Source organism: Manis pentadactyla, chromosome 5 (genome assembly GCF_030020395.1).
Source record: "Manis pentadactyla isolate mManPen7 chromosome 5, mManPen7.hap1, whole genome shotgun sequence".
NCBI classification, from domain to species: Eukaryota; Metazoa; Chordata; class Mammalia; order Pholidota; family Manidae; genus Manis; species Manis pentadactyla.
Genome location: NC_080023.1, coordinates 146,606,608 through 146,632,660, shown reverse-complemented (window position 1 = coordinate 146,632,660; position 26,053 = coordinate 146,606,608). Strand labels below are relative to the sequence as shown.

Genomic DNA, 26,053 nt, shown 5'->3' with positions numbered 1-26,053 from the left:
GCAACTGCTTTTCCCTTTCCCAAGGCCCTGATCCTGCTCCAATCAGACAGAGGTGCTCCCCCCACTCCACCGCCCCAGTCTTTCCCTGTTTCATCTCCATCTCAGCTCATGGCAGGCCTTCAAATATACGCTGGACAAACACTGAAAAGAGGGGGTCAGCAACAGCCAGAGGCTTTGCAGAGCTGGAAACCACAGCCCTGAGCACCTTCTCACAGTTTTACCTACTGGGCAAAGATCCCAGGAAAAAAAGTGTGCTGTTAGCACAGAGGGAAGTGGAGTAAGTCAGTCACCTGTGCTCTGAAGGGCCAGGGGTGCCAGGTGGGCTGAGAGAGGGTGGGGGTGGGGGGCTCCCGCACTCTCCCAGGCCCAAGGCAGTGGCCCCACTTCACCCAACCATAAAGGGTCTTCAATCAAGACAGACAAGGCACACTCCATGCTGCTTCTCCTTCTGTTTTAAGGATCAAAAGCAGGAAAGGCCTCCAGAATGTGGGCTCGAGGGGCATCACTCGGCAAGCTCTGTGGACTCTGCACCTCCTCGGACACTCTCCAGAGTCCTTGTCTGGGTCCCCACTTCCTCCCCTTGCATACCCCTGATCCAGTGGCCTGGCCCCTCACCCCATACACACAAAGGACCCAAGTAACAGGTTCAGGGCTCAGCCCCATGGCAAACCCACTGCTGACAAAGCTCCTGCAGGTGCCCTGCTCCTAACGCTCACACATCAGAGTCTGGCCCACTGCCTGGCCTCTGGCTCTGGTTCTGGTCAGGGGACTCATTCACCAGCCCATGACTTCCTGCCCCTGCCCCTGCCCCTGCGCTTCCCAGGGTAGAAAGCACTCCTTTGACCCTCCTGGACCTCCCCGAGGGCCTACTGAGTCTTCAAGACCCACCTCACATGCAGCCAGCTCCCTGTGACCCTCCCTTCAAGCCCCCAGCAGGACATCACTACAAATCCCCCACGCAGCCCTTTATGCTCTGGGGTGTGTACTCATTCACCACCTCCACATCTGGGCCCCATCATCCAGCACCTTATACTCAGCTTGCTAAGTATCTATGGGGCTGAATCATTATTTTTTCTTCCTCTTTTCCCAAGTTAAGAGCATGGACACCCTCCACACCCCAACAGCCACAGAAAACCCATATCCCAAGACGAAAATGTAAGGTTGAAGGCACTGGGGGGAGGAGGGAGCACGTCAGACACTGATGACATCCCCGGCTGCTGCCCCCTCCCAACCTGAAAAATGTGCCTTAGGCTAGCCAATCCTCACGCTGCTGTAAATCTGAGCTCTGCCTCCCCCTACCTTCTTTAAAAACTCGCTGCCTGTCTACTTTCACACGACTTCCCCAGCCTCCATTTCCGTAGACTAGGGAACCTCGCCCGGGGTGTTCAAATAAACTACCTGGCCCTTTGTTGCCTCTGTTCGCCTGCTTATTTCGGCTAAAATTTATCTCACAGAAACCACACCAAAGCCCCTCAAAACACACCAGCCCCACATTTGCTAGTGTGGTTAACAGGCATACACCAGCCTCCCAATTACAGCTAAGCGAATGGCCACACCACGGTGAGCCTGGGCCCCACTGCTGCTTCTCCCAATTCCCAAGGACACGGATGGAACTTTGATGACATCGCCCACAACACAGAGCAAGGAAAGCTGCTGTCGCGGAGCACCCTGGGCACACAGCACCCACGCACGCCCTTGGACACACATGAATGTGTGCACCCACACACTGCGGCTCTCCACCACGGCTCCGGAGCTGGCCCAGCAGGTGAGCCAACCCCTCCCCTGTTCCTTCTCAGCTCGGCTCCTCCTTCAGAGGGCATGGGGGAGGTGAAGGGCACAGACCCAGGTTGCTCTGTTTAGGTTTCTAAACTCGGGCAAGAGGATCCTGAGTTAAGTGCCTTTCTAGAACCAAGAGCACTCAACCAAAGTGCCCCCAAACCCTCCCTTCTGTGTCACCAGTAGGCAAACTTACAGACACCTGAATTTACAGATGGCTTGTGCTATAGGTTCCCTAATGAGCCCACTATTTAGAAAAATAACACTTTCCCACAGAACCTGTGCCATGTGTACAAGGTAAGGCTCCTGACTCAGCCAACAAAAGCTTTTTAATCCACTCTGGACTTGAAATGCAGAGCCCTGAATGTCATACCAAAATAATGAAAGTCCTCTGTGGAAAGCCCAGAAACCTCTCTGCCTCTTAGCAGGTCAAGGACACTGTGCCATTCCCCTCAGGGGTACCTAAGGGGACCCTCCCATCTGACCAATGGCCCTGCTCAGCATGGCAGCTGTAAGCAGTCCTGCAGTTGCTGGGGTTTTAACCACTCCAGGAGCTGGCCCGCCCCATGGCCCCCCTGCCATCAGCTGATGTCATATCCCTTTCTAGGACATTGCCTAAGCTGCCAGCCAGAATGCCCTACACTGCTCACTGTTCTTGCTATATTCCTGCCACTGCCCCCCCCCACCCAAATAAAGGCCACCCTCACAAGGTCCCTGAGGATTCTGACTCTTAAGAACATAGTTCATAATTCCCAAGCTGCCTTTGTACAGCCTCCCTCTTGTTCCCACTTCCCCTGCAGGGAACACAAAGCCCTTCCTCAGATTGTCTCTAACGGAGCAAGAGAGAGAACTCACAAGTTTATTCTGCCGCCCACCCCCTGGGGACAGTCCTGCTCCTGCAGGCTCCACCCCTTGAGCAGAGTGGCGGTAAAGGAAGAGGCTGCACTGTGAAGGTGGAAGAGGGGAAATGAGAGGAGCAAGCAAGCCTTGGGCAGGAGGTAGGAAAGGATGGCCCTCTTCCTCCCTAGGGCAGCTCCAAGCCCTCTTAAGCTGGGGGCTGGGATGCAAAGGTGAATTCACTGGAGCCCTGGCACCAAGGAGGGGAGCACAGGCCAGTGGGAACAAAAAATGACAAAGTGGAATAAGAGCCACATTGGAAGAACATACACAAGATGCATGTGTGAAAATTCAGGAGAGAACAGAGGCTTTGGGGAGTCAGGGATGCTGCAGAGGCAGGAGGGACAAGCAGGACCAAAAGTGGGCAGGGCCAATGGGTTGTTGGGGAGCACAGGCACAGGAGACGAGAGCGCAGAGGGGGCTGGGAAGGAGCCCACCCAGGTGCGTGCAGGGGAGGGCACACGGGGCGCCGAGGCATGGCTGGAAGGCTGATGGAACAGCGCCAGGGAGAGGCGGAGGGAGTCAGGCTGAGGCCTGGTTGCATGGAGGCATGGAGGGAGACCCAAACATTAGTGGCGGATGGCAGATGTGGGGAGCACAGAAGGGCGCAGCCCTGGAGGCAGGAAAACCAACTGGGAACTCCATGAAACAGTCTAGGTCTGACCTAAGGGAGTGGGGGTTTGGGGCAGTGCTGGAGAGAGGCGGTGACCTGCCAGCTCGTAGGGTAAAAGGAACTGAGTCTGAGTCTCCAGCCTGCATAACTGGGTGGGAGGTGGTGCCATCCACCAAGAGAAGAAACATAGAGCAGAAGGGGAGTGATGGCCACTAGGACTCTTGCCCCAATGCCAGCCAGTAGCTCCAAGCAGCCCTAGGTGAGCAGTATTGCTCGATGCCTTGAAGGGGCTTCAGCACCCCAATTTAGCACCCCAATCTCACCTGCATCCAAATGTTGTCTGCAGCAAAGTTGTGATTCCCACGCAGAAGAAAATGGTCCCGATGAGCTGGCTGGTGGCCCACTGGTCATACCCCACGCACATGGCGTCAGCCAGCAGAAAGGGCACAGCGATGGTGCCACTGAAGCACGTCAGGTAGTGCTGCAGGCGACAGGGAGATGGAGGAGGAGGTAAACCCTTCCTCATTTACTTCACATGTTGTCCTAACTTTTCCCCCCTGCTGTTTTTAAAAAAATGGCCCCAGTGAAGAATCTCTGGTGTTTTAGGTACTCACTTAAAGCATAGGCCAAATCATATTTCTTTTTCAGCATTTCTCCTTCCCATTACATTTTCTTGTCTTATTACTCACTTGTATTATCACTTATTAAATGCATGAATCCAGGCCAGCACCAGGCAGGTACTCAATGCAAGCACTAGCGGTATTTTACTTAATTCTTACTGGGGCTATTTGCTTTTTTCAGCATCAATCTCTCATGTCATAGGTCTTTCTTCTCTAATCTGTCAATACAAACTGCATTGTGCTGAACCATTCATTCTTAAAGCAAACCCTAGTTAGTCATGCTGTATTTTTCTTCTGGTATTTGATTTACCAGTATGTTAGGAAGAATTTTACATCTTTATTCTTGAGATAATTAGTCCACTTGAAAAAAAAGTCTCTCAGGTCTGGGGATTAAAGTTACACAAGCTTCATTGCACGGGGTATATTTCCCATCTCTGTAGCCTGGCACCGTTTGACAACAATCAGGGAAGGGTTAAGGGCAAGCAGGGCCTGGAGGACTTCTCCAGTGAGAGCCCATCCCACCCTAGGCCTGGCAGAGCATTCCCAACACCCACCGCTCACTGCCCCCACCACCCCCTCCCTAGCCCCCCAGCCCTCAAGAGGCCTCCTTGTTCAGTTCCCACCTCTGTTCTGCAAACTTCCTACTTTCTTTCCAAAAGTTCTCCATCTAGGTTCTTTTGCCAAAATGTGTTTGCTGCCCATGAAACCCAACACTAATAGGTGTTTCGCGTGGGGAACAGAATATTCCTGACCAGGATTTCTCACAAGTTTAAGAAGACTGTATTGTCAAGAAAGGCATGACATGTGCAGAGCTTCCCACTCCTATCTGACCAAAGACTTCTAGAGACATCTTAAATATAAACATGTCAAAAAGCAAGCTTCCTGAACCTGGTTTGGGATACTTACCCCAAGGTAAATTATCCACCAGGATCACTCAGCTCCTTTGGATGCAATGCCTCCTTAATAAGGCACCTTTCATGGGTTGTGTGGGTGGGGGGTGGACTCGATAATACGGGTGAAATGTAATAACCACAATGTTGCTCATGTGAAACTTTCGTAAGATTGTATATCAATGATATCTTAATAATAATTTTAAAAAACTGGAAAAAAAAAAAATAAGACACCTTCCAGTTCAGGTTAAGTGCTTTTATACCTGAAAGGCAGGGGTGGGGACTGAAAACCGTCAGCAGGTACAGCCCCACCTCCAAGTGAGTAAACCTGTCTGGGCAATGAGACTGACTTTCTCAGCATCTGAAATACCTCAGGTTGAACCGTTCAGTCACACTTGAGAAAAGATGAAAGAAGAGATTGTCAGAGCTCAGAACAGAGCCTGAGGCCACTACAGGCCGAGAGAGTGGAGAGTGCATCAGAGAAAAGAGCCTCCGGTCTTGTCCCTTCTCCAAAGCACTCCCTCCAATCAGTAGATGGGAAAAGGGTGTGTCACCCCCAGTATGACCTGTGTCCCCTCCCATCCAGCCGGGTCCTCCCCACCCCCACCTGGCCATCATCCTGGCTCTGTTCCCACTGGAATCCGCTGCAGAGCAGCCACTCCCACAGTAAGGCTTCCCATCCTTTAAAAACATGACTGAAGCCTCCCACTTAAGTCCCGGCCAAAGCGGCACTTCTTAGTGTCACCCATATTTTATGGCAGAGTTGGCCATGAATGTGGACTGGTGGCAGGAATGGGAGATAAAAATGAATGCTTCTCTCTTGTCTTCTCCCTCCATCCTCTCCTCTTTATATTTCTCCACAATCTTTTCTCCTTCCTTCTACATCACTTGCTTATTCCCTGAACAGCTTCCTTCTTTCATTCCCTGGTTAACCTGCTCCTCCTGTTCTTTTCTTCCTTTCTGTGTTATCAAATTGATGTTAACAACACCCATTCACCACTCTTAAAGGAGCAATTTATAATAAAATCACCAGTAAATAAAAACCACCATTGAATTAAAAAAACATCTAGATGGACAATTCAAATATCTGTGGTTATATCATAAAAGGACCATCTTACCTGCAACCCCAAAAATATGCACAGGTACCAGGGAGGAACGTCTTCTATGGTGTAAATCATGTCCGATCTCTGGGGGTCTAGACTGCCAGTGCTATCCAAGGTTTCGGCGAGAGAGCTCTGTGAGCAAGAGGAGAAAGGGAGTTGGTTCAGAAAAGCAAGGACTAAAGTTAGCTCAACTCAGGATAGGCCACTGTTACTGAAGAACAACTTTATGAAGTGGCTGCCACTCTCCTGTAAACTCACGCAGCAACCTTTGATGCAATGCTCAAGTACACAGTGGGACAATCTGTCCTCAGTTTGGGAGTTCAGTATCCCTTGCCATTGATTCATCCCCAAGAGCACCCAGCTTGTTCAGAGCCTCTTCCCCAAGCCTAGGGGACTCCTGTGTAGAAAGAGATACTCCCAGGTTGAGACCCAAAGTGATCCTTGGTATGAGCAGTCCTTGGGTGGTGGCGCCTCTTGAAGAAATGGTATAAAATGCTAACTTCTTTCAATCACAAAGCACTAATCTGCCTCTCCTATGCTGTCCCATTCCTGCAAGGAAAAATATCTCTGCACCTAAAAATAAAGTCCTACACCTTCTGTTAAGACACTGCTGCTTAGATGTAGTGGTGAGTGAAAAGTATGCAGATGTGATGGTTCAAATTTTGTTTAAATGCAACCTAAAAACATATTTATAGTTTAGGGGACAGTTTTTTTCTTCTCCCCACCCCCCACCATTACTAAGATTTTTAAAAAAGTTAAGTGTTGCATGCTTTGGGGGCCAAAATCTTCACAAAGACCAGATACTTTAAGATTATGGTCTGGACATTTCCAGCCAGCGTCAACTTGGCTTCTGAACTCATCCAGTATCCAAGCCAAACAAAAGTCAAGGTAAACTTGAGTTCTCCCACATACCATGAAAACAGCTTGGATTCTAAACCTCTATGAACAGTTTCTTGGAAACCAAGGTATCCATTTTGTTTTTCACTCCATATTTTGTCACCCAATTTCCATGCATGGAGGGACAGGGATTTGGGGACCAAATACCCTCAAAAGAAGTGATGCAATTCAGCCTCACCTTCTAAAGCCTAAAGGTAAATGTCTGATATAACCTGACATTTGATCTAATCCAAATGTGAACTGAATATGACCTTTTGGAGAGCAGCTTTTTTTCCATTCAAACAATGAATATTGGCAGATTTGCATTATTGCTCAAAGGGTTAAAATGGATTATGTGTATCTTAAAAAAATTTGTTGGTAAGGAGGGCAGAGAAAGCACACGCATGTGAGGAATCTGATACATGGATTAACTCAGCAGGTCTGGGTTGTCCAAACCCCGCACATTTCAAAGAAAGGTTTGGCCCTTGCCTGGATAGCCCTAAGCTCTTGGAATATCTTGCCTCTTAAGAGTGTGTCTACCTAGGCCTTAGGTTGCCTCAAATCATTTATGCTAACAATATGATTTATGGTGAGGGCCTTAGGCCACACAGTTATCAGTATGACCTCTGGAGGGGCTGGAAACTAAGGTCGTCCGTATGGGTTGGCAACCATGCCTACATGACTGACCCCCAGTAAAAACAAAGCTTAAGGCAAGCTTCCCTGGTTGGCAACACTCCTTGAGTGTTGTCACACAACGTTTGGGGGAAAATTAAGTGCTTCACCTGTGACTCCACTGGGAGAGAACAACCTAAAGCTTATCCTGGTATCCCTGGACCCTGCCCTACAAACTTTGTCCCATTGAGTTTAATCTGTACCTTTTCTCTGAAATGAACAGTAATCATGAGTGTAACAGCTCTCTGAATTCTGTGAATCCTTCTAGCAAATCACGGAAACTGATTTGGGAACTCCCAACTCAGGTCTTGGGAATCCCTGAACTCATTTTACTATTTTGCTGACATGATACAAGCAAGGGTATTGGACTCACTGTGCAAAGGACAATTTAATACCATCATAGTACCTAAGGTGAGGAGTCTCACCAGGGTGTGGGAGTGTGGGCGGGTTACTGCTCACAAAGTAACAAAAAGAAATATCTGGAAGTAAAGTACAGTAACACTACATCAAATAGATTACTACAACCTGTTACAATAATATGGCAGGCAATATTATTGCACTGATTTCCAAAACAACTATAAAACATGAACAGAAATTAAAAGACAGGCCTGGCAGGCTAAGATTAAGACATGTACACATACACACTCACACATAAGCACAGGATTTTTCTTAATGAGGGTGGTTCTATAATTCAGAAATGTCCACGGGTGGTACTGAGATGACACAGGGTAGGGAGCACAGAGTGGTCAAGGGGCTTGATTAACCCTGTCAGACACATGCTGCACTGGCCCTTGTGAACTACGGCACCACACTCAGTTATCACTACATGAACAATGTGAACCATTTTAAAAAATTGCAAAAACAAAACCTCCAAAAGCAGGGTTTCTTTAAAAGATGACTACAGTTAGTAATGCCATGACCTGAGAAGACTTTCCCTTCTTATTCTATGGTCTGAAATGGTCTAAAGAATAAGCAAATTACATGTCCTTCAAACATCCGGGAATCAGAACTCAGCTCTGGTTGGAGCCTTCTTAAGATCATTAATACCCTTTCCCATTGCTTCTGTGGTTATTTATCCTGTCTAGTATTTTTGGAGCCAACTGTGGTCTTTTTCTCTCTAGGAAATAATTTCCCTTAGAGAAGGAGTCTACCAATTTTTCCTGTAAAGGTTATAGAGTATATATTTTAGGCTGCGTGAGCCATATGGTTCTTCATAACTACTCAACTCTGCTATTGTGGTGCAGAAGAGCCTTAGACAAAATGTAAACAAATGAGTGTGGCTGTGCTTCAATAAAGCTATTTACAAAAACAGGTGTTAGACCAGACTTGGCTTGCACAATGTAGCTTGCCAAACCCTGCTACACAGTTTTAAATTGATTATCATACAGTACAGTTAATAATTCTCCTGTACATTTCTTGTCTCTCCTCTCACACTGCTAATGTATATTTGTTCTTCCTCATTTTTTTCCTGAATCAGGTCCACCACAGATCAATTTTATCCGTCTTTTCAAAGAGTCAGCTTTTTAGTTCCAGTTAAACGTGGTAAATTGACCTCCTGTGTCATTTCTTCCAACTCCTAAAAACACACAGAAGGAATAAATAGGACACATATCTACAAGCTTGAAGCAAACAGGAGAAAGAGAAATGAGATGAACACATTTCTGGACTATGTAGTGTTTGTACACGTGACCCATTTGAGAGAGGGAAGGAACTGACAACCAGGTGCTTGTAGAGGGCAAGTGTGAAGAGTCAGCTGCTGACCAACAGAAGCCCAACCAGATAGGTTCTATGCACAAGGGAGCAGGGATGGGAAGATGGTGGACTTTTAACTCCACAAACCAATCAGACACCCTACTGCATATTGCTATCCTCATCCTTCAAAACAAAAGTTTATTGAAGAACATAAACCAGAAGTACTATACAGGGTTAAATGAACACATGAAGAGTGGGAGCCTCAACCGCTTCCACAATGCCAGTGGGGTTACAGAAGCCAGGCTTGTTAGACCCACAGAACACTAAAAGGATTCCTTTCTAGAGGAACTGATCTGCCCCTGAGACAAGATGCAGACATCTACAGACCCCACAGCAACAAGACAGCTTTCCACCTGGTTATTCAATGGAAAGACCCACCCACCAGCAGACAAACTTCACTCACACACCATGGCCATTTAATCGTGTTTTTTACAGCCTTGCACTCCTGAAAGAACAAAGGAGGCCTGCAAAAATAAGAGCCAAGGAGAGAATACTGTGAAAAATTATATGCTAACAAACTGGATAACCTAGAAGAAACGGACAACTTTCTAGAAAAATACAACCTTCAAAGGCTGACCCAGAAAGAAACAGAAAATCTGAACAGATCAATTACCAGCAACAAAATCGAACTGGTAATGAAAAACCTACCTAAGAACAAAGCCCTGGACCAGATGGCTTCACCATTGAATTTAATCAAACATTCAGTGAAGACCTAAGACCATCCATCCTCCTCAGAATTTTCCGAAGAGTAGAAGAAGAGGGAATACTTCCAAACTCATTCTATGAGGCCAGCATCACTCTAATACCAAAACCAGCCAAACACACCACAAAAAAAGAAAATTACAGACCAATATCCCTAATGAACATAGATGCAAAAATACTCAACAAAATATTAGCAAACCGAATTCAAAAATACATCAAAGATCATCCATCATGATCAAGCAGGATTTATTCCAGGGATGCAAGGATGGTACAACATTCGAAACTCCATCAATATCATCCACCACATCAACAAAAAGAAGGACAAAAACCACATGATCATCTCCATAGATGCTGAAAAAGCATTTGATAAAATTCAACACCCATTCATGATAAAAACTCTCAACAAAATGGGTATAGAGGGCAAGTACTTCAACATAATAAAGGCCATCTATGACAAACCTACAGACAACATTATACTTATAAGCGAGAAGCTGAAAGCTTTTCCTTTAAGATCAGGAACAAGACAAGGATGCCCACTCTCTCCACTTCTATTCAACATAGTACTGGAGGTCTTAGCCATGGCAATCAGACAACACAAAGAAATAAAAGGCATCCAGATTGGCAAGGAAGAAGTTAAACTGTCCCTGTTTGCAGACATGATACTGTACATAAAAAACCCTAAAGAATCCACTCCAAAACTAATAGATCTAATATCTGAATTCAGCAAAGTTGCAGGATACAAAATTATTACGCAGAAATTGTGGCATTTCTATACACTAACAATGAACTAGCAGAAAGAGAAATCAGGCAAACAATTCCATTCACCGTTGCATCAAAAAGAATAAAATACCTAGGAATAAACCTAACCAAGGAAGTGAAAGACCTATACTCTGAAAACTACAAGACACTCATGAGAGAAATTAAAGAAGATACCAATAAATGGAAACACATCCCATGCTCATGGATAGGAAGAATTAATATTGTCAAAATGGACATCCTGCCTAAAGCAATCTACAGATACAATGCAATTTCTATCAAAATACCAACAGCACTCTTCAACGAACTAGAGAAAATTGTTCTAAAATTCATATGGAACCACAAAAGACTTTGAATAGCCAAAGCAATCCTGAGAAGGAAGAATAAAGCAGGGGGTATTATGCTCCCTGACTTCAAGCTCTACTACAAAGCCACAGTAATCAAGACAATCTGGTACTGGCACAAGAACAGACCCATAGACCAATGGAACAGACTAGAGAGCCCTGATAAAAACCCATATTTGGTCAATTAATATATGATAAAGGAGCCATGGACATACAATGGGGAAATGACAGCCCCTTCAACAGCTGGTGTTGGCAAAACTGGACAGCTACATGCAAGAGAATGAAACTGGTTTACTGTTTAACCCCATACACAAAAGTAAACTCTAAATGGATCAAAGACCTGAATGTAAGTCATGAAACCATAAAACTCTTAGAAGACAACATAAGCAAAAATCTCCTGAATATAAGCATCAGCAACTTCTTCTTGAACACATCTCCTCAAGCAAGGGAAACACAAGCGAAAATGAACTCATGGGACTACAGCAAACTAAAAAGTTTCTGTACTGCAAAGGATATCATCAACAGAACAAAAAGGCATCCTACAGTACAGGAGAATATAGTTGTAAGTGACATATCCGTCAAGAGGTTAACATCCAAAATATATAAAGAACTCACATGCCTAAACACCCAAAAAGCACATAACCCTATTAAAAAATGGGCAGAGGATATGAAGAGACAGTTCTCTAAAGAAGAAATTCAGATGGCCAACAGACACATGAAAAGATGCTCCACATCATAAGCATCAGGGAAAGGCAAATTAAAACCACAATGAGATATCACATCGCACCAGTTAGGATGGCCAGCATTGAAAAGACTAAGAACAACAATGCTGGCGAGGATATGGAGAAAGGGGAACCCTCCTACACTGCTGGTGGGAATGTAAATTAGTTCAACCATTGTGGAAAGCAGTATGGAGATTCCTCAAAAAACTAAAAATAGAAATACCATTTGATCCAGGAATTCCACTCTTAGGAATTTACCCTAAGAATGCAGCAGCCCAGTTTGAAAAAGACATATGTACTCCTATGTTTATCACAGCACTATTTACAATAGCCAAGAAATGGAAGCAACCTAAGTGTCCACCAGTAGATGAATGGATAAAGAAGAGGTGGTACATATACAAAATGGAATACTATTCAGCCATAAAAAGGAAACAAATCCTGCCATTTGCAACAACGTGGATGGAGCTGGAGGATATTATGCTCAGTGAAACAAGCCAGGCAGAGAAAGACAAGTGCCAAATGATTTCCCTCATTTGTAGAGTATAACAACGAAGCAAAACTGAAGGAACAAAATAGCAGCAGACTCAGAGACCCCAAGAAGGGACTAGTGGTTACCAAAGGGGAGGAAGTGGGAGGGTGGGTAGGGAGGGAGGGAGAAGGGTATTGAGGGGTATTATGTTTAGTACACATGGTGTGGGGGATCACAGGGAAAACAGTGTAGCACAGAGAAGGCAAATAGTGAATCTGTGGCATCTTACTACACTGATGGACAGTGACTGCATTGGGGTATGGGTGGGGACTTGATAATATGGGTAAATGCAATAACCACACTGTTTTTTCATGTGAAACCTTCATAAGAGTGTATATCAATAATACCTTAATAAAAAATTTTTTTAAAAAAAGAGCCAAAGAAACAGAGGGCATATCGTGAATGTAGTGTGGAGAAAACACGTTATAAAAAAAAAAAAGGAAGAAATCTGTATCTTCACAAAAATATTTTGAACCTGGGAGGAAAGAGATGCCATTTAAAAACTTTTATCAGTAAGAACAGTAAAAGAGGGCTTAGAAATGAAAAACAGGATAGGAAAAAATTCAACAGATGGGCCAGAAGTCAAAGTTATCTACCCCCAAAATGACAAAAAGACAAAGATGATTAAGAAGTAACAATTTTTAGAAGTCAGAAGAGAGCAAAACAGAATATAGGAATTAAAGAAATAAGAAAATGTCCAAGAATTAACTGTAAAAGTAAGAGAAGACTTTGAACCGGAGGAACTGTTCCAGATTAAAGGAAGCTAAAGATGCACATGCCAATTAAACATACCAAGTGATATGGATTTGAATGCTGGCCCTGAATGCATGTACCTATGTGCATATTTATTTAGCTGCAGTGGATATTATTGGGACAAAAGAATTCAAATAAAGCCGAATTAGCAATTAAACAATTTGTTTTAAAATCTATGAAAATAATCAACTATCAGTAAGAGGACCATTTGGTAGTATCTATATAAAATCATAAACACATGTATTCCTTCATTTACCAATTCTGTCTCTGAGAATTTGTTCTAGACTTACAATTGCGTGTATGGGAAAGGACTTATATACAAGGTTACTCACTGTAGCATTGATAACAGCAAGACTCAAATTCCCATGCCTCACCTCAGTGCTCCCCAAAAAAGAATGCCCATCACCAGGATACCAGTTAAATCAAATTGTGGTGATTCCACAACAGGCCACAAGGCAGCTTAAAAATATTCCTAATAAGGGTGAAAGGAATCTCTTTATGAAATGATGGGGGAAATCTCAGGATATACTGACACGGAAAAAAAAGACGACGACACAGAGCAGTGCACGTAGTGCTTGTCGGGGAAGACAGACTTGCTTGGACAGGATCATTAACAGTGTCTGGGAAGAATCCCAACAATACTGAGGTGAATGCTCAGAACACTGGGCATGGGTCACAGCGCCATGTTACAGACTCATGATCTGAGGCACTATCCTTCTGGTCCTTTCAGGAATAAATCCCTTTGAGCACATCCCACAACGGGTATCCTCTAGCTGTAACCACATTAACCAGCATACCATAAGGAGCTCAAGAGTATTAACAGACACCAGAAAAGTCAAGTTTTTAATAAAGTAAGTTAATATATGACAATGAATAGCTCACTATAATTAAGAAAACAAACATGAATAAGGAGAATGCCTAGGACAATCTCTCGCCCCCAGTTCTCTCATCTCTCCTAGAATGTCCCATTCTTATTTCACAGTCAGGTGTTCAGATGTAGCCTCTCTATGCCATCTGAAAATATCTCAAGGGGCAGCATCCTCTGGAGGGAAGTTTTCTTTGCACAACTTCAGGACAGCAGAGGACCTAAATATTTCGTTTTCTTTTTTTTTTAAACACAGTACAGTGATAGCACCTTTTTAAAAGGACTAATGTGACAGGCTGCTTAAAACATTCCACCAAAGGCCTGGACTTTTAACGCTATTTGATACACCAAAGCTCTATTCCCTATCCTTGTCATTCCATAAAACAAGAGAAACGGCCAGTAAAATAGGAAGATACTCTATCTCACTAGTATTTGAGAAAACAAATGTATCAAAGTTTAGACAATGAAAGAAATCTTTCACCCAAACAGGTAAATAAATGAGCTAGACTTTCTCCTGCCACGAGATCACTCCCATGAGTGAAAGGTACAGTTACAGATGTCAAAATGCCCCAAAGTGTTAATGCTCCTTGCTACTGATTTCAAAAGACAGCCACTATTGCCTGGCTAATGGAGGGAGAGGTCCAAAATGATGGGAGCTTATAGCCTGGAAATCTTGGTGACTGTGATTAAGGACCCAATACCTGAGAGCTGGCTGCATTGCAAGTCAGTGAACATGCCACCTGGATGATGAGACCTAAGCAGGCCAGGAGGTGCCCCCTAGCTGAGTCATGCCCTGCGGGCTGTGTCTCAGCTATGGACCGAGGCGTGGGTCTACATACTGACCGTAGCCGCTATCATCCCTGGGCTCTGAGATGCAGCTTGGAATCCAACATCCAGGAATTTCAACATCTTGGCATGAACCTAATTAGCCTCTAAAAAATTTGTAATATTTTGATCAAATTACAGAAAGACTTGTCAAGATAACCAAAAATGGAGGAAAAAAACGAAAAAAGCCATACAGACACAAGAATTTGTCCTGAACTTCAATAGGATTTCCTTGTTCTTTATCATTTTCGTGATTACACTGTAAACACTGCATTGATACCCAAGCTGGATACTGTATTTGTGTATATCAACTTTCTAGTGGTCTGTTTCTAGATCATACAGTATACATTGTCTACAGTACAGTACAATGGTTCTAGAATGTAATACCTTATTATATAAACTGATTAAACCAGTACACTTTCAGTCAAAATAAAATCTGCTTTAGAAGTCTAACAAGTAAAACTCACATGAAATTTAGAGGTCTTAGGGTTGGCAAAGCAGTGTGGCAATGCCTTGTTATCAGATGTCATTTGTGTTAGGTACAGTGGCAGATACAAAGGAAAAAAGAAATCCAGGCATCTGGAGCCTCTGGGCAGCTCTCTCCTGGCCTCCATAAATAGAGTCATATAGACTGACCTGCCAAGGAGATGGGAAAAGGCAAAAGAAAAAGATTCTCCCCACCTCAGTGTATGATTTCCACTGCTCTAGTCAAAGAGTTTTGTCCAGGGCATTCTCACAGTTCACATAAGCTAGCTACCAGTTTCTCTTCTTTTCCTATTATTATACATATAGTATGTACAGGCACTACATGTATTACTTCATTTAAGCCTTATAGCAATCTGAGATAGATGTTGATAGGTTTATTCCTATTTTAGAGATGAGGCAATTTATGACCAGAGAGGTCAAGTAATTCCCTTAGGATCTGAGTCACATTAGCACCCAGAACTGACTCCAGACTCAAACTCTTAACCACTTCCCTCTGGCACCACGGCTGAGGCTTTCAAAAATATCTAGATAAGATGTTTCTATGGGTCTCACCTCAACTGCCATTAAGACAATTAAAACTTATAATTTCCATTCCTCATCACCCCTTCTATTTCCACTGTAAGAAGAACACACCCACTCCAAAGGGCACCCAGAGCCCCGGGGAAGGACATCCACGTCCTGCGGGTCTGCGAGCAGCACTGGGTGAGGGGGGCTGACGTTAAGGGCACACCTTCTCCGCAATGCCATTTTCCGTCGTGTAGATTGCCATAAGCTCAGTGTCTTCATTGTCCTGTTCACCACTGGACGTGGCCCCTCCATTGATCACCACCTGGAGAGAAGAAACACTCCATTTACAGATGGTTTCATCATACACCACACTGTATAGGAACATGCGCCCACAAAAAGCCTTTTTTCAACTTTCATGAAAGACAAAAACTGTCTTCCACCTATCCAACTAGCCAAGTTTTGAGTTTTCATAAATGAAACTCCTGACAAGGGGATGCTGCATGAGTGACCACACATGCGTCTTGGATGGAAGAGAAACACTCCATGTACCCCACAGAGCTGAGGCTGCATGAACAGGCGGGGTGCTTGCGGGCGACCAGAAATGGAGCATCCAAATAAACTATGAGGAGGAGGGTCCCCGGTGCCCTCCAGAGACAAGAGGGGCTCGTTTGAGGAACTAAAGCTGCTCCTGAGGTGCTGCTGAGACGTGTTGAGCTGCCTGGTTAAGATGGCTTCCCAAGTAAGGGGCTGGTAAGGCTTCAGGCACAGCATCCGTGGAGGAGCAAACGTGCAGCTAGGGCAGCACACACGCTGCTGCTCACCTGACTAAGAATTCCTATTTCTCACTGTGATTAAGTAACCTAGCCTGCTGGTGCAGGTGTCCGCTTGTGGCATTGGTGGGGGTGGGGGCTGTCTGTGACACCATAATCTAGTTCCTGGGCCCTCAAGGTAAGGACTAGAAACCAGCCTGAGAGCACTCAAGGGAAACACACAGGTACCAGGCAGGTCACCACCCCTTTCGTGCCTGCCCTCGGGGAGCTGCGACGGAGCCTCTGTAGGTTGTGGCAGCCCACAGCCAAGAGCCTTAACATACTTTGCCTTTTCGTCAAATGGTTCCATTTCCAGGAATCCATCTTGGAGAGATAATACTAAATATAACTCTATAAACGAATAGCAGCACAACTACATTTTTAAAATACAGATGTGGGGGAAAGAAAATACATAAAAAGTTTAGTATCTGGTATTGCAAAATACACTAAAGAGAAGTAAAAGATGAGTGGTGGTGTAAGAGAAAATACAGTGCAACATATATAACCAACATAAGATTGATAACTGTGATTCATAAAGAACACTGCAAATCTGTAATACCAACAATCAGAAGGAAATGGGCTAAGGACAGGGGTATACAGTTCACAGGAAAAAATTAGAATATAAGATGCATGAAAAGCTGTTCTACCTCATCTAAAATTATACAATTAACAATTAAAATGTCATTTTTTAACATAAATAATGGGGAAGTTTTACAAGATGAATCTGGTGTTGACCAGGGTATGAAGAAAAAAACTCTTCTGAGATTATTAGAGACATTACGTCCTTTGAGGAATGGTCTTTGTGGAGGGTGGTTCAGCAGTGGGATTTAACACAGGCATTTTTTTTGGATCCAGCCATTACACTCATAGGAACATCCTCCAGAAACATCCACGCATATGGTACGTACATCCAAGGTTGATGACTACAGCATATTTAAAATGCTGACCACTTGGAAACAACTTAAATGTTCATCAAGAAAGATATTATTAAATTATGGTATATCTATTTTGAGAATAACATTCAGCCATTAAAAAGAAAATAATAAAACTGATGAACTACCAAGGAAAGAATTCCCAAAAGGACTGTTAAAAAAAAAAGGTCACAAAACAGGAAGCCTAGAATTATCCCAATTATGCTAAAAGGAAAATGTCACTCCTCTGCCTACCTGTAAGACTTGGCAAAGGATTCAAATCTGTCAAAGACCAACAGGAAGGCTGTCTCAGGGGCAAAGGGTAATGGTGGACACCTTTCATTTTTCACTACCAACCCTCTTTTATAGTATTTGGATCTTTTATAATCAGTATGTAGTCATGTGTTATTTGTATACTGCCTTTTAAAATTGATATTAAAGGTGTATACCAATTGCTTTATTAGCTGTGGTTGTCTTTAATCAGTGGGGCCACCTCTGCCTTTTTTCCCTTTATTTATTTTGGTAATTTCTATAATGAGGACAGTATGTTTTTACAACAGATAAGACTAAAGATCTAAGTAGTCTAGCTGGGATCGAGGAGGCCCAGAGAGATTTAAATCCACTTATTTTTATAGTTGAGGAAATCAGGCCAGCAAAAAAATTAAACTTCTAGTTACATAGATTATAACCCAAATCTAAGGCTAGTTGTGAAGTACGTCAGAGATCTTAATTAACCAGGACATAATTCTTACAGGGCTGAATTTTCTCCTATCACTTCAAATAAAGATTAGCTTTTAAAACTATCTGAGTCATGATACAGCTGTTTATAAAGCCAACCAGGTTTGTGGCATTTATCTGCCTATAAAACTAGCTGCCAGCAAGATACATATTCCCAGCCAAGGTCAAGTCTGCAACTGAAACTCTCACTTCCATCAGAACTATGCTCCAAGTCACAGAGGCACTGAAGCCGCTGAGAAGCCAAGGAGTATACCCACTCCAGGTGAACTCTCTCGAAACAACAATTCGTCAGTATATGGCGGGAGAGACCCAGATCAGATTTCACGTCCTAGCCTAACCAAACCAAACCTTCAGCTGCGTTCACCTCCGGCTGCTGCCAGGAGCTGGGGCTTCATGGGTACGGGGTTTCCTCTTGGGTGATGAAAATATCCTGCAACTAGATAGAGGTGGTGGTTGCCCAACATCGCGACTGTTAAATGTCACTTTCACTTTCAAATGGTTTATTCTTTTGTGCGAATTTCACCTCAAAAACACTTTTTTGAATCTATACTTGTGACACCAAAGGGATTTCAGCCAAGTTGGCAACTCCCACTAGTCCCACAACTTATTCACTACACATACACACAATTAGATAAGTACCAAAAAATGCAGATGCCCCCCAGCCTAGGAAAAGGCTCACATATATTCATTCAACAAACCCTGTTTGAGCACCTCCTGTGCCCAGGCCTGTTGCTGCCCCCAGGAGCCCCACTAGTGTGGGTGCCAGGTAACAGGATGGTGACTGAACACAAGGTGCAGCAGAGAGCCCCAGGCTGTGCCGCACAGATGCATGCTCTGAATTACCACTCTGACGGCAGCAGGAGAGTGGAAGGGTGAGGGGGATGGTGGCAGGAACAGAGGCAGACAGACCCTTTCTGAGGCTCCAGATAAGACAAAAGGGACACTGGCTTAGGCCAAAGTATTAACAGTGATCTGGAAAGGTGGTCTGGCTCAAGAGAGAGCGAGGATGTGCTTTTTGCCCCCTGGGGACTGCATGGATAGGAGCTGCACAGCACAGCAGCTCCGAGGCGTGGGTGCGGGGGGTGTGGGGACAACACTACAATATGAGGGGCAACACCCCAGCCCTGGACAGGATGTTGCTAACAGAGGGGCAAAGTGTCCAGGCTCCCGTCCAGTTCACTCACCTGCATGACTATTGGATGAAGGTGCTGGTCCCAAAGAGGCTGGTGCAGGGAGAGGCAGAGGGATAAACTGATACAAAAGAAGTTTGTGACCCAATCCAAAGCATGTTTGCTCCACAGAACTCATCCCATAAAGGAAGCTTACTTCCCAGGCCAGTTAGGGAGGTTATTTAACTGTAAACACTGACCTAAATAACCTAAGACTCCTAATAAATTTCCACACCTCAAGCCATTGCCATCCCTGGGGACCTTGGGGTGCACCTGCCACCCTCATCAGCCTTACATTTCAGAACCAAGCCACTGCCCCTCTCATGTGACACCCTCCTCCTGGATATGGAAGAATACGCCCCTGCTCCCTACAGCCCCACTCCAGCACTCAACCAAGCTCCAGCTAGGAATGGAAGCAAACCTGGGAGGTGGGAGGTTCTGGAACAAGGGGGAGATGAACCAGGTTTTTACTGAAGGGAGAAAGGGATTCAGCACCCCAGAGGCCAAGGGGATAGGAGGTGGGGAAACCCACTGGGTTGCTTGGCTGGCCTGCTGTCTCCACTGTGTGTACTGGAGGAAATGATCAAACATTACTGGAAGAGTAAAACACTAGTCTGTTTTACTAAATTTTTCCTTTCATTTATTAAATTAGCTACTCTGATGGTATTTTTTTAAACATGATATTTAATTTTAAAAATAAAATATTAAAACCAGTTCTTCAGGAAAGGCACTGAGCTTTTTTTTAGAGAAAAGGATAAAAATATTGCTGATACTATCAATGCTTCACATTTTTGAATCTCTAAATATTATTTCAACTGGGAAATAAAACACATCTTGGAAAGCTTTCTAAATGTGAACAAAGACAGTTTTCTTCTGTATTGTTGAAAGCATTGCAGATAACAAGAATCCTGGCATCATCCATCTCAGGAAACTGATCAAGTTTTTATTTTTAAAAAATCAGATTATTTGGGGGAACAAGATGTCCTTTCCTTCCCCAAAACTATTTGAAACCAAACTTGTGGCTTTACATTTTCCCTCCTAAACTAATATTGTTCAATCATTCAATCAGCTATGAAAGCAGGTTTTGTCTGCCTGAATTTTCTAGTTGATTTTGTCTGTCTCCAATATGCAGGGCTATGCTGTCTTTGCAGGGAGAATGCGTCTATTGCTCGAAAAATATGTCTTTCTTGTTCAAATGTTTTATTTCTACTAAGTTAAGACAATAATGCTCCTCAACAGTCATCCTGAGGTGGCCAAATGTAGAGGAAGCAGAAGTGAGGGGATCAAGAGCCGGGGCGTGGCATGCCAAGCGTCGTTCGCGCAGCCTGGCCAGTTTAAACTGACAGTGGAATGAGCCTATTACTCAAACAGAAGTTACAGTCAGTGAGCAACTGCAGACACCTGGAAGGTGAAGGGCACAAGCACCTGGGAGCCCTGTGCCACTGATCAGTGGGTCAGAGTTTCATTTATCACCTATTCAGGGTCTGGTATTCACCCAGCACTATGATGTGCCTGGTAGCTAAGCGAACCATTTTATACTAAATCGCTTTTAGAGTAATAATCAAGTTCCCCAAATTAACTGTTTTCTACTCTTTAATAGAAGGCAATGCTATTCTTACCCTACCCCCCACACACATGGTTATTTCCTCTAGCATCCGCACCTACTCCACAATTAAAATGTTTTTGAAGAATAAAGAAACCAAGATTAGTGTTTCTCAGCCTTCAACCCAAATCCCTTTTAATGTACATTAAAAATCTCCACCTACTTTCAATACTAGTTGAAAATTTTTAATTACTATAAAAAATAAATCTGAGTATAATACAATATATGCTTAACCACTTGTGCTTGTCAATCTTAAGATTATAAGCCACAAGACGTAGCTGACACTCACAGAGCGCCAGCAGCCCTGACTGCAGCTAAGGCTGCAAGCCCCAACCTTGCTCTCACTCCTCACACGGCAGCCCCCAGGACACTCCCCGGAGCTACATGCAAGCAGAGCCATCTGGAGCAACCAAGCAGCCTCCTTCACTCGGGCCCAGCCGCCTCAGAGCAGCCTCTAACTTCTTCAGCCTTGTCTAGAAGGGTCCTGGGGCCCCAGCCACGTGCCCTCAGGGTTCCAGCTCTGTACCACCCATGCCCCAGTTCAACTCATTCTCAGAGAGCAGTCAGAAGGTGCCTCACCTCTCCCCAATCCCACCCCATCTTCCAAAGCACCGAGAGGGTTGGCATGCCTGTCCCTGGCCCACAGGGAGAACCCTCATACTCCTGCTCCAACACATGTCCCATGGCAACAGTGATGGTGACACCTAACACTTACTGGGCACAGATTTATGCCAGGCACTGGGTGGGAACTTCCCTTCAAGGTAATGTTTACAAAGAGCTGAAGTAGAGATTTGTCTGTGGACCACTATCCTCAAACAAATTTCAGAACAGAGCTTAGAGGCACCCAGCAGGTCACAGCACTCCACCTGGAAGGGGCTATGTCTTCCCAGGTATAACACATTACAGATAACAAGGTAAATTCCCTGATAGGTAAAGAACAGGTAAGGGATACAAACCAACAAGAAAAGAGTGAATACCCCAAAAGGAAAGTTAGGAAATATGAATGGCTTCTTAACATCTGAAAACCACCTCACTCTTAAGAAGACACAAACTAAAACTGTACAGAAGACTTTTCCTGTCTACTGAACTGGCCGAAGCTCAGTCTGCCCCATGTTCACTGTAAGCACACAAGGAAACAGGCACTCAAACACTACAGATGGGGATGAGGTTTTCTCAACAGAGGGCACTTGGTGGCAGGCCTCACTTTACTAACACATCCCCTGCCCCAACAGTCCCACTCTTGGAAATTAGCCTTCTATTACATGTGAGTGAATGACTTTTGCACAGATGCAATGCAGTGCAAATTTTAAAAGCAAAATATTAGAAACAATTTAGATGTCTGTCAACAGGGAACAGTAAGTAAAGTATGGTACACATCCATACCACAGAATGTTCTTCATATTCCAAATGGCCATGTACAGAACACCATCCGTGATACGTTAATAAGTGAAAAAACCAAGAGTAGAGCTATAGACACAGAAGACAGAGAATTCATTTGCTTGCGTTATTCACAGACGATTTCTGGAAAGTAGGGTGTGGGACCAGGTTCACTCTGTACCTTCTGTACTCTTAAATTTTGAATTATATGAATATATTACCTAATGTTTAAAAAATAAGTAAAAAATTTAAAACTAGAACCCCTTTAAGGAACAACTAACAAAATTATGGTACATCCCACTGAGTTAAATTCTAGGCTGCTGCTAAGGAGAATGAGACAAACCCTTTTGTGCTTTCTGGGAAAGCAGCCCAGGACATCTTGTTAGGTGTGATGAAGCAGATTACAGAACAGTCTGCAGAAGTACCAGACAGGTTACGTACAGAATGATAGGAGTACACTTTCTGCTTTACTACTATGAATTTATATGGAACCTCTTCCAGACCCTCACCACTGTTATCAGTATGAGAGTGGAACCCCTTCCATCCAGGATTCTATGAATGTGGCCACAAGGATATCCTTCACGGAGATGGTATGGAGCCAAAAAGATTCTCCCTACCTGTGTGTGACTTCTAGTGTTATAGTTCAAAAAGCTTTGTCAAAGCATTTTCACATTTTACTAAACCACTAATTTCTCCTATTCTTTTTTGCACATTTAACATGCATCAAGTTCTGTTGGTAAATTTATATATACTTCTTCATTTAATCCCTGTAATGGCCATGAGACAGATGCTAGTTTTTATTCCCATTTTACAGATGAAGAAACTGATGTCTAGGGAGCTTAAGTAATTCCGTTGGGGTCTAAGTCACATGTGCAATGCAGACCTTAAGCTCTTTTCTCCATGATCCTGGCTGAGGCTTTAAAAATATCACTCTCTGGAGGGTATCCCTACCTTCCCTGGCTCACACACTTGTTTAGGCCCTTGAAGAACCTTAGCAGAGCAGTCAGGCAGGACTGCTTTCTGAAGCCAGCTACATCTGCATGATGGTCAACGGCATTAGCCCCTTTCAGATCCCCTACCACTTGTCTGCATTGCCGATCTGGTTTAAGGCACACAGTGGAGGTGAAGGAAGGAAGTGGGATAAACATTTATTAATTGCCTACTGTGCACAGGATCTGATGTGCATGTGTAATATCTCATTTCCATCCCAGATGCAAACAAGGAGGCTGTGGCACTGGGTGCAGTAGACACAGCTCTGGCCAGCAATGCTACCAATCCCCCCCACCAGTTTCCTCAAACTGCTGTCTGAGCCTGGGAGTCTCTGCAACTATGACTTCTAACAGTTCTGTGGTCATTCTGATCATCAGAGCAGCTCGACAGAGAGGAGGCAGATGGTGGGGGAAGACAGACATTCACATTCATAAATGGCCAAGGAACATCGGGAAAAAGCATTCCACTTCACTAAAATTCAAAACTAAGGTGATCAAATGCCAGTCATTCACTTATCAATATAGGGATTTTTAAATCCAATAATATTATTGGCACAGGGCAGGGGGTCTTACACAGAGCTGCTGAGAGTGTAAACTACTGCAGTAAGGTTAACATAAACTAGGCTATAATTCATTATAGCAAAGAATTCCCATGGTCCCAATGAAAGTAGAAAAGTTAGAGCCACAATTTGCTACTATGTCTCAACACAAGTTATGCTTTCAATGGCACTGATATGCCAGGATATAACATGAAATTAAAGGGCTTTATAAAGCAGATCTTTTGCTAGTATGTCTCAGAACTTTGTAAAAGAACCCCCAAATATGTGTTTTAATACACCAAAATATGAGCATGTTATTTTTCTGGCTGATAGAATTCTACATAATTTGTTTTCCCCCTCATTACTTAATTATATATTTTTCTAAAACTTCCAGAGTGAACATATTTCTTTTGTAAATGAAGTTACTCAAATAATGAAGTGACAGAAAACCAACATGTAAGCCATAAAAAAAGAGATCAGTTTTCTTGTTATTTCCATTCACTCCAACAACACACTCGGACCACATGAAGCCTGGGGAGAAGTCTGGATGCTTTAAAATATGTACAGTGAAAGGGGACAGAAGAAGCAACCAGATGATCACTGCCATCAGCTTCCCATGGCCCATCTTCCTCCTGAAGCACTTCCATCAAATCCTAACCAGGAATTAGCTTTTTCGCCAACAGAATTATAGGCTTAGATTATGGTACAGAAATCAAGCTGAAATAGCTTACCGCTAATTATGAAAGCTCAGAAGCCTGCCTTCCTAGATAGATGAGCACAGGTTAGGAGGGAATGGAGAATTTAGACGTAAGGGGTTCAGTAGGTGTGAACATCTCCAAGAAAACAAAATCCTAAATAGCCTAGGAATACAAAAGACACAGGCAGGAATGACAATCAGGGGCTGAGAAGGAACAAGTCTGGAAGCCCACATGGAAGCTGTCGTAATGATTCAGGCAAGAAATGACATGAGGACCCAAAGGAAGACGAGGAAGCAGGAGTGGTGCTTGCTGGTGGGCCTGACGGAGCAGGAAAGACAGGGAGCTTGGGCAACTATCTCTGTTGTATTCCCGTCATGGCTGGTATTAGAGCAAAAAGCAAGCACTGAGTAAGAGCAGCAGACAAGACATTCTTTAAGGTCCAAATTCTATGGATCTGGCCTCGCACAAGGGGAAGACAAAATTGGCCAGAATGCTGATCAGCTGCATAAACCTGCACTACAAAGGGAGTGCAGCAATGGTAGTTCTATGACTGTTCCTAACAAATTTTGCATGCCCCAGCTATTAGGTGGGCATTTTTTATTACTAACAAGTCTAATTTCATTTAAAGCTACCAAAAGTCTATCCAATCAAAAGCAAGCTGCAATATTAAAAACTAGCCGAAACCTCAAAACTAGAGCAGAAAAACCTTAAGAACTTTAGAAAGAAGAGGTGAGAAAAAGAATCTCTTACCATGCATAAAAATCTTCCTTTGCATCCCCCTTCTTGTGTTTTTATCTCAAATCAAATACTGGCATATTTCTTTTCTAAAGAAATCTTTCCAACTTAATACATGCTAAACAAAAAAGGCTGCTCATCTTGGCTGTTTAATGTGTCAGCTATCGAGAGCATCCTTCCCTAAATCATGACCATGATGTAGTAGACTTCAAACAAAAAGAGGATAATTAAACCAATTCTCTGGAGACTCCAAGAAACACTGCCTCTCCATCCTCAGACCACTCTTAGATCTATATGGTAGATCCCAAAATCTAATTATTCTGAAAGAAAGAGAAATTTTCCAAGACAACTATTATTACCATCCAACTGAGACTTGATTTTAAGATATAGCAACTCTGAAACCTCTATTTAGGAATGTACAAGAAGGGACTCCATGCCACCTGGTATTAAAGTTGTAAGAACAAGGACATATTCTAGGCTCTTCCATGTTTGCTTTTTTTTAAATAGAACTATTTGTACCAAAATATCTCGTGCCTTCTATTCAACACTCAGAATGAGTGCGTTCAAATCTGCCATCACAGAGTCAGGGGCCTAGAGGCATCAAACTTGCCATTTTTTCACCTGCCCTTCTCCACATCTGCCAAGACCCCTTCTCTTACAGGAGAACCTAATGAAGCTACTGCTCAGTCCATACCCCTAATATCTCAAGAGTATTACCCAGACTGAACGGACGGCACCCAAGAGAGGAGAACCAAACAGTCTCAAAGAGGCTGTTACAAACAGAATGAAACAAAAAA

At 43.8% G+C, this 26,053-nt stretch overlaps 1 protein-coding gene across 6 annotated transcripts in view; it reads right to left on the bottom strand.

Moving 5' to 3' along the window:
* Positions 1 to 26,053, bottom strand: part of SLC23A2 (solute carrier family 23 member 2) — a 139,172-nt gene that overhangs the window by 52,942 nt on the left and 60,177 nt on the right. For all 6 annotated transcript variants that reach the window (XM_036885078.2, XM_057502757.1, XM_036885077.2 and 3 more), the window contains 3 exons: positions 15,912 to 16,010; positions 5,915 to 6,031; positions 3,610 to 3,767 (listed from right to left, as the gene is read on the bottom strand). In XM_036885078.2, the coding sequence (XP_036740973.2) occupies positions 3,610 to 3,767; positions 5,915 to 6,031; positions 15,912 to 16,010 (374 nt within the window). The remainder of the gene's footprint in view (positions 1 to 3,609; positions 3,768 to 5,914; positions 6,032 to 15,911; positions 16,011 to 26,053) is intronic.